The sequence below is a fragment of the Otolemur garnettii genome, unplaced genomic scaffold (genome assembly GCF_000181295.1).
Source record: "Otolemur garnettii isolate 467f Iridium unplaced genomic scaffold, OtoGar3 scaffold00089, whole genome shotgun sequence".
Taxonomy (NCBI): domain Eukaryota; kingdom Metazoa; phylum Chordata; class Mammalia; order Primates; family Galagidae; genus Otolemur; species Otolemur garnettii.
The window spans coordinates 3,351,650-3,361,489 of record NW_003852484.1 but is presented as its reverse complement, the minus strand read 5'-3'; the positions used below and the strand labels follow the sequence as shown (position 1 = coordinate 3,361,489).

At 41.7% G+C, this 9,840-nt stretch overlaps 1 protein-coding gene across 1 annotated transcript in view; it reads left to right on the top strand.

The window, feature by feature from the left end:
* Positions 1-9,840, top strand: part of LOC100946110 (poly [ADP-ribose] polymerase 15) — a 42,870-nt gene that overhangs the window by 9,004 nt on the left and 24,026 nt on the right. The window contains exon 2 of the mRNA XM_023516312.1: positions 8,970-9,086. Within this exon, the coding sequence (XP_023372080.1) occupies positions 8,970-9,086 (117 nt within the window). The remainder of the gene's footprint in view (positions 1-8,969; positions 9,087-9,840) is intronic.

The following is a 9,840-nucleotide window of genomic DNA, read 5'->3' as shown; positions in this document are numbered from 1 at the left end:
AAAAAAAAAATTGTAGATCCTTAGGACTAATACCAACCTTCCCAACATGCAGAATTAGAAGGCCCCTTCTCTCTCATCCATTTGTCACCTAGTTCTTATTGCTGCTATTGACTTCTTAAGGCCCTTTAAAAAAAAATTTTTTTTTTATCATGGTTATACTCTGGTAAATAGTTAATATTTAAGCATAGTCAATATTTCTGTGGATGACATGTTTAAGTTGGGTTGTCTGGGAGCCTCGATCTGCACTCGAGCCATTAGAGAAGTGAAGAAACCAAAAGGTGAGGCAGAGTAATATAGAGTGCAATGCAGCATTTTATAAATATTTTTAAAACCACACTGCACCACAAAAGTACATTTTATATCCCAACCAATCCCATGCTGTATATGAAATTAAAAGTGTTCGTTGCAATTTGTAAAAATAAGTTTTGTAACAATATATGCATTTCTTCCTAAGAAACTGATGCAATCTGTTTTCTGTTTGGTAGATAAGATTATATATACCACACAGACATATATATACACAGTTGTCCCTTGGTATCTGTGGGGAATTCTTCCAGAACCCCTTGAAGATACCAACACTCAGAGATGCTCAAGTCTCTTATATAAAGTGACATAGTATTTGCATATAACTCATGTACATCCTCCCATATACTTTAAATCATCTCTAGATTGCTCATAATATCTAATGCAGTGTAAATGCTATGAAATAGTTATTCTGCTATATTTTTGTATATATTGCTTTTTTTACTCCCCCCCAATATTCTTAATCCATGGTTTGAATCCACAGATGGGGAGCCCACAGATACAGAGGGCTAGCTGTATATACATATCTTTACAAGTTTTTGTTACGATTCTTAAAATTTATACTTCTGGCACAGAGGATAGAAGTGGGCTTTCAAGCAATGATTTTTTTGGAAAAAAAGGTTAGGGTATGGGGATTTTAGCCTTATCTTCACTATGTCTACCAGCCTGCTTCCTCAAACCATCCTAAGTAAGCGTATAATTTATGTTACTTTTTTATGCTGCCTAATAAATTACACCCAAATTTAAGTGTTTCTTTTTTTTTTTTTTTAAGATAGAGCCTCAAGCTATCCCCCTGGGTAGAGTGCCATGGCGTCACAGCTCACAGCAACCTCCAACTCCTGGGCTCAAACGAGTCTCTTGCCTCAGCCTCCCAAGTAGCTGGGACCACATGTGCCCGCCACAATGCCTGGCTATTTTTTGGTTGCAGCTGTCATTGTTGTTTTTGGTGGGCTTGGGCTGGATTCAAACCCGCCACCTTAGGTGTATGTGGCTAGCGCCTTAGCCACTTGAGCCACAGGTGCCGAGCCAATTTAAGTGTTTGCAATAACAAATGTTAATTTTCTCACATATTCTGTGGGTCAGAAATTTGGGAGCTGCTTAGCCGGGTGATTCTAGCTCAGAGTCTCTCATAGGTAGTGATCCAGATGGCTGAAGCTACAGTGACCTGCAGGCATGACTGGGATTGGAGGGTCTGCGTCCAAGTCGTGGCAGCTGCCAGATTCCTCAATTTCCTCTCCATAGGCTGACATGGCTGCTGGCTGACCCCAAAGTGAGTTATCTGAGAGAAGGCAGGAGAGAGAAAGAGCCAGCAAACCCAAAGCTGCAGTGCCTTTTATAACCTAGCCTCAGAAGTGACGCAGCCTCACTCTGTCATATTCTTTTTAATTTTTAATTTTTTTTTTGAGATGGAGTCTAACTCTGTTGCCCCAGGCTAGAGTGTGGTGGCATCAGCCTAGCTCACAGCAACCTCAAACTCCTGGGTTTAAACAATCCTCCTGCCTCAGTCTCCTGAGTCGCTGGGACTATAGGTGCCCACCACAATACCTGGCTAATTTTTTTATTTTTAGTAGGGATGGGGTCTCGCTCTTGCTCTGGCTGGTTTCAAACTCTTGAGTTCAAGAGATCCTCCTGCCTCAGCCTCCCAAAGTGCTAGGATTACAGGCATGAGCCACTGTGCTTGGCCACACTCTGTCGTACTCTATCAGTCACACAGCGACTCTGATGTGATACAGAAGGAAACTATGCAAAGGCTTAATGACCAGGAGGTAGGGATCATTGAGAGAAATCTTACACAATCCAAGAAGCTGCCTTCATCACCCTCTCCTTCTGGATTGTCACACATAAGCCTGCTATATAGAAAATCTAGAGCACCACAGCTATTAGAATCCCAAATCTATGGATTTAGATTCTTTTTTTTTTTTTTTTTTGAGACAGAGCCTCAAGCTGTCCCCCTGGGCAGAGTGCCGTGGCATTACAGCTCACAGCAACCTCCAACTCCTGGGCTCAAGCGAGTCTCCTGCCTCCGCCTCCCAAGTAGCTGGGACCACAGGCGCCCGCCACAACGCCCGGCTATTTTTTGGTTGCAGCCGTCATTGTTGTTTGGCGGGTCCAGGCTGGGGATTCGAACCCGCCACCTTAGGTGTACGTGGCTGGCGCCTTAGCCGGTTGAGCTATAGGCGCCGAGCCTGGATTTAGATTCTTCTAGAGTTTACTAGCTGTATAATAATGACAAAGTTACCTCTGACTCCTATTTCCTCATTTAAAAAGTGGAGATAAAAAAATCTATCTCACAGGCAACACCTGTAGCTCAGTGGGCAGGGCACCAGCCACATACATCAAGGCTGGCAAGTTGAAGCCCGGCCAGGGCCTGCTAAACAACAATGACAACTGCAATCAAAAAATAGCTGGTGGGCGGTGCCTGTGGCTCAAAAGGGTAGGGCGCCTGTCCCATATGCTGGAGGTGGTGGGTTCAAACCCAACCCCGGCCAAAAACTGCAAAAAAAATAAAAATAAAAATAGCTGGGCATTGTGGCGAGTGCCTGTAGTCCCAGCTACTCAGGAGGCTGAGGCAAGAGAATTGCTTAAGCCCGAGAATTTGAGGTTGTGTGAGCTGTGATGCCACGGCACTCTACCAAGGGTGACATAGTGAGATTCCGTCTCAAAAAATAATAAAATAAAATAAATCTATCTCACAGGCTTGATGTGAAGATTAAATTATATGAGATAACATTTATAAGTGTCTGATACATAATAGGTATTTAGTAAATAAAGCTATTGCAGTTATCAAAGAGGGCACAAATGGGAAATACAAGCTATTAATTTGATGAGAAAAACCAGATAGGAGCTGGGTTTTGGATAGTTGTATGTCTCTGTAGATTTAGGGATAAAGTGCCCTGATATCTAAGTATTTGTGTCCATCATTTTGATATCATTATCATCTCTGACATAATAGTACTATAATAAAGTATTTCTATTAGTAAGATGTATTTAACAATACACTAGGGAATTAAATTAAGGAAAATGTGGGAGGCAAAATGCAAAACAGTTAACTTAAATGTAAAATCAGACCACTAACTGATGGTCCTTCTGCTTCCCGGAGATCTCTCTGTCTCCCATGTCGACTCATTCCCTCTTTGGGCAGTTCTATTATTTAAAAACCTAGCTTTATATTAAAGCCAAATATCTTTTACTGTAATTTTGCCTATGAGTCCTTGTTCTTCTTTTTTTTGAGACAGAGCCTCAAGCCATCCCCCTGGGTAGAGTGCCATGGCACCACGCTCACAGCAACCTCCAACTCCTGGGCTCAAGCGAGTCTCCTGCCTCAGCCTCCCAAGTAGCTGGGACCACAGGCGCCCACCACAACGCCCAGCCATTTTTTTTTTTTTTGTTGCTGCCGCCATCATTGTTGTTTGGCGGGCCCGGGCTGGGGATTTGAACCCGCCACCCTAGGTGTATGTGGCTGGCGCCTTAGCCGCTTGAGCCACAGGCGCTGAGCCAGTCCTTGTTCTTCTTTATGGAATTGTAGAAGGAAATCCTTTCTATAAGGTAGCCCTTCCAATTATGTATTGCCCTTGCACCCCACCCCACCCATTAATTCTGCTTCTGCAAGTTAAATTCATACACTCAGTTACTTCCATATATCCTCCTATGACATGGCTTTGAGTCTGTTCATAGCATCAGTTTCCTAGAAACTAGAACGTATCTAGTTTTCGTGATCCCTTTGCTAAGTTTGGTACCTTGAAGTAAGCACATCCCCAGTTTTCCCAGTGAAAAACAGACTGGGATTATTATTCACCACACATTCTTGTCACTATGTTTCTATTACTTTCACCCCCAAATTCATTATTATGTTTTTTTTTTTTAATGAATGGACTTTCTTTTTTTTTTGAGACAGAGCCTTAATATGTCACCCTCAATAGAGTGCTATGGCATAATAGCTCACAGCAACTTCAAATTCTTGGGCTTAAGTGATTCTCTTGCCTTAGCTTCCCAAGTAGTTGGGAATACAGGTGCCTGCCACAACACCTGGCTATTTTTTTGTCGTAGTTGTTATTGTTGTTTTGGCAGGCCTGGGCCGGGATCAAACCCACCAGCCCCGATATATATGGTCGGTGCCCTAGCTGCTGAGCTACAGGCACGGAGCCATGAGTGGACTTTGTTTTTAGAGAAGTTTTAGGTTTAGTAAAAAATAAAGTAGGAAGTAGAAAATTGGCAAATACCTCTGACCCTCAACTTCCCCTTTTATAATATTAACATCTTGCATTAGTGCAGTATGTTTGTTACAACCAATGAACCAATACTGATACTTTGTTATTAATTAAAGACCATCACTGACATTAGAGTTCACCTTTTGTGCTGTACAGTTCTGTTGGTATTGACAAATGCATAACGTCATGTGTCCACCGTTGTAATATACAGAATAGTTCCACTGCCCTAAAAAAATCCCCTGTGCTCTGCCTCTTCATCCCTCCCTTCTTTCCGCCAGTCTCTGGCAACCACTGATCTTTTTACTGTCTTTATGGTTTTGCCTTTTCCAGAATGTCATGTAGTTGAAATCAGACAGTATGTAGTCTTTCCAGACTGCTTTCACTTAGTGATATGTGTTTATGTTTCCTCCATGTCTTTCTGTGATGTCATGGCTCATTTCTTTTTAGCTGAAGGACGTTTTGGTTGCTTCCAAGTTTTGCAATTATCAATAAAGCTATGTGGCTGCCATAAACACGTAGGTGCAGGTTTTGTGCCAACAAGTTTTCAACACATTTGAAATAACAAGGGTAAATAACAAGGAATAATATTGCTGGAAGACTATATTATGTTGGAAGAGTATGTTTAATTTTGTAAGAAACTATAACACTGTTTTCCAAAGTGGCTGTCAGCAAAAAAAAAAAAAAAAAAAAGAACAATATGAAAACATTAACTCTTACAAAGTGGGCTGTCAGCAATAAATGAGAGTTTCTGTTGCTGCACAGTCTTGTCAGCATTTGGTGAGCTTTTAATTTATTTTTAATTTTTTTAGAGACAGAGTCTCACTTTGTCACCCTTGGTAGAGTGCCATGGTGCCTCAGCTCACAGCAACCTCCAGCTCTTGGGCTTAGGTGATTCCCTTGCCTCGGCCTCCCTAGTAGCTGGGACCACAGGCGGCCACCACAACGCATGGCTATTTTTTTGTTGTAGTTTGGCTTGAGCCAAGTTTGAACCCCCTACCCTCAGTATATGGGGCCAGCGCCCCACTCACTGAGCCCCAGGCACTGCGCTATCCCTCAGATTTATTTGCGTGATTTAGTGCTGGGCCACATTCTCTTTGTCCCACATTTGTTCATTTGTTTAGTTACTCTTTGTACATCTCTTAGCACTCTTTTTTTTTTTTTTTTGGTGCCTCTCTCAGATATCCCAGGGTGGGAGTCTCTTTTATTTATTAAGTCTTCTCATAATCCAACTGGTGTATGCCCTGCTGTTAAGGACTCACACTTGCAATCTTCTCCAGAGGATGTCTTTTGGGATAATGAAGGTGCCTTTCCTGGGAGTTTACATTCATCTCCCAATCGGATGGCACATAGACAGTAACTGTCTGGTATGAAGGTGCAATAACTCAGCTCCCTTTCCCAGGTGAGACAAACACTGTGATGCAGTTTATATGAATGTGGATCCCTGGGGGATCAGCCTAAACATGATTAACCTAAAACCACATTCTAGTTTCACTTCTTCTCCTCTGCCTTCAACGTTTACTTCCTACAGGTTTCTCTTGCTGGTACAACCTTAATAAATCACATACACATCCCGATCTCAGGCTCTGATACTAGGCAATCTGACCTAATTTTATGACTTCTTTGTGTTACAGAACACAATCATTTTTAATATTTTTAACTATTGTAACTGTTTTTTCTTTTATGGCAATAAAGTCTTATTCTGTTGCCCTGGCTAGAGTGCAGTGGTGTCATCACAACTTAGTGCAACCTCAAACTCCTGGGCTCAAGCAATCATCTCACCTCCACCGGTCAGAGTGCTAGGATTACAGGCATGAGCCACTGCTTTTTAAAATAGTAGTGTTGCCAGGTGCAGTAGCTCATACCTGTAATCCTAGCACTCTGGAAGACCAAGGTGGGTGGATTGCCTGAGCTCAGGAGTTTGAGACCAGCCTCAGCAGGAGTGAGACCCTGTCTCTAAAATTAGCTGGTCACTGTAGCCCGCACCTGTAGTCCCAGCTACTTGGCAGGATAAGGCAAGAGAACCACTTGCCCTAGAGTCTGAGGTTGCTGTGAGCTATGAGGGCCATGGCACTCTACCAAGGGTGGCAAAGTGAGACTCTGAATCAAAATAACTAACTTACTAAATAAATAGTGTCTTTATTTCTAATAGGTTGTTTTAAATTGCTTGTGTTTTATTGTTTGTATTTATTGAATCATGAAGGGTAAGGCATTTTCAGGAAAAAAAACTACCTTTCCAATTTTCCAATGAATGTCAATGGAAAAATTAGATTAATATGATAAAACTTTACTGCAAAGTGAACGCAAATGGAAGAGATATTCTGTTAGGTTAGGATTACCTCTATTGCAGTTTTGAATGTCTCATCTTTCATTGAACTGTTGACAGCAGCACCATTTTAGAAAGACACACTGTATTTCAGAGTCTCATTAGAATCGGGATTTCTTTATGTGTCAAAGGTATCTTTTACTCTTTGAAATATCACCATTTGATTCTGCCTGAATGATGTCAGTCCTGTGTTTTTATTTTTTTAGTGGTGGATACCTACTTGTCTTTGGTGAAAGCTATTTCTGCTGCCATGTTGTGAGTCTTTGGGCATAGCCTCGTGTGGAAGGGAGAAGCCCCTGAGAAAGTTGCCGGCGCCATTCCTTGTGTCTCTGGATCCACACATGTGGATGTTCATGCTGAAGAAACATCACCTGATTGGAACAATAAATTATAAAGTGGGAAGTTGTCACTGTGAGGTAACATGACCACAAGTCAGCTGTAAGGGACGGAGGTAACACTCAGGTCTGCAGCAACCAAATTCACTCAAAGAAGACTGAAAAATCAGTGTCATCAAGACCTGGAAGAAGATGTTCCTAAAAAATTCTCCTTCATCGTGTCTAAATATCAAGTTACTAAATTGAATGTATGGGAAGACATAAAAAATAGCACAGGGGATGACAGGATTTTGATTGAATTTGATATATGTAAGGAGATGGTCTTAATATTGATGGTTTGGAAGATGTGAAAAGAATTGTAACACAAAGACATTAATAGGGCAGCGCCTGTGGGTTGGTGGGTAAGGCACCGGCCCCATATACCGAAGGTGGCGGGTTCAAACCCAGTCCCGGCTGAACTGCAACAACAACAACAACAAAAGACATTGATAGAAAGTACCAACCAAAACATTGAAAAAATAATCAAATTTGACAGAGAAAGTGGCTGATTCATTTGAAAGGTTTTCTGGTCTTCACAAAATGGGACGTCATTGATACTGCTTTCACCCAACATACCAAACTGCATGCAGGAGAGTAGGAAGTGAAGAATGAAATTCCTGAGCAAAGGAAAAGGATTGCCCAGAAGTCTGTCCCCAAAGGCAGTGAAAAATTCTCTGAGACAATTTTAAGCAAAGAAAATTTATATCCTTTGTCATCAGATCACATATAGAAAATAGGTTTTATTTCATGCATTATCTCTGACCAAATGATAGTCTGGAGCTCTGCCTGGAGCTCTGTGTTGAGGAAGATTCTGAGACTGTATTTGGATTGATTGGGAAAAAAGTTCATTACCAATTAGTAATGTCTGTCTCTGAAATAAAAAATATGTGTCATGTTTTTACCATTCATAAGCATGGGAAATCCCATGAGGTAGATCAGCTCATGTTCTGTGAAAAGCAGTGCTGAATTGGGTGTGAAGAGACCAGAGTCAAGTATTGTGTCTTCCATTCGTTAGTAGTTTGACTTTGTGACTTCATCACACTGGTTTCATTTTCAGGACAATGAAGTTTCTAAACTGGATGATCTGTGATGACCCTTTAAATTCTAAAATTCTGTGACTGATTAATAGTCAAGCTTCAAATTTGTTATTGTGGAGAGGGTGCAGGGCTTGTGTCTTAGTTTGTGTTTCCCCAGAAGGGGACCTAGAGACAGGATTCAAGTGTGAGGGATTGAAATGGAAAAGTAAAGGAAACTTTTGGGTACATTATCAAATTAGCTCCCTCTTAATCCCACTGAAGAAACTCCAAGTCAATCTATTTGGGAGGCAAGGTTGCTGGGTGTTTTTACACCAGCTCTTGCCAATCATTGAATGAGGGCTGGTGGTGGGGCAGGTGGTGGGGCAGGTGCCTGCATTTCCTCTCTACTGTGCCAGTGATCGCTAAAGAAAGTCCCCAGGCAAGAAGTACAGATGGAAATGTGTACAGGGTGTGCTTAACTAGTAAGGGCTGGGGGATATGGACAGGGTCTGCTATGCCAGGATTCTTGGAGAAATAAAGTAAAAGAGCTCATTGGCATTTGGTATTAAATACAATTGATACTCAAACATTATTATAAGAAATTATCTCCTTTTGGATCTCAGAGCTGAGGTATGAATTGAGTAGAGGAAATTCGTGAAATCTACAGTTATTTTCAGTTTAGACCCCTACAAGGAGAGTCTTCAGATAGACACTGCCTAGTAATGCTTTTCTGTTTTCTCCACAGTCAAAAGACCATTTCAGCAAGAACGAGTATCTTTCAAACAGAAATGTTCTAGCTTCCATCCAAACCTGTGAAGGTCTGACCCTCAAATTGATAAGTGGAGATGTTCAGTTTCTCAGGGTAAGTGGTACTATTTAGTAAATCCACCAAGGAATGATGGTTCTAATTAGGTTTAGGGTCAAAGATTTAGGTCATGTATATTTGAGAAGTTGAACCCACCTAAAGTTCATGCAGGGATATATTTAACATCCTCTATGTATTCTTCCACGTGTACTCATGTGGAGGGGTCTGAGTTTCATCACAAACCAGTGTGTGCAAATACACTTCTTTTGTTTCTCTATAACTGTTCTTGACCTACTTTCAAGCCAGGTTTGTTTTTCTCTCGGCCTCCCATCAACATTAATGAGGAAGACATGTAAACGCCACACTATAAGGTCACCCTTCACAAACACATCCTATTGCTCCTGCCTGAGCATTTTCCAGAGACACAGGGAGAATAAGGAAGGATAAAGATTATTGTTTGGGTGCTAAATCCTCAGCTTGGTTCCTGCCTATGGTTTCTTTCCTATCACTTCCTTTTACTTGGAATTACCAATTAGGAAGGACAGGTCCTAAAGTCCATCTATAGTTGATATCCGTAATACTTCACCCTGGCTGCAGATCAGAATCATCTGGGTAGCTTTTTAAAAATATAGATGCCGGCTCAGCACCTGTGGCTCAAGTGGCTAAGGTGCCAGCCACATATACCTAAGGTGGTGGGTTTGAATCCAGCCCGGGCCTGCCAAACAACACTGACGGCTGCAACCAAAAAATAGCCAGGCATTGTGGCAGGCGCCTGTGGTCCCAGCTACTTGGGAGGCTGAGGCAGGAGACT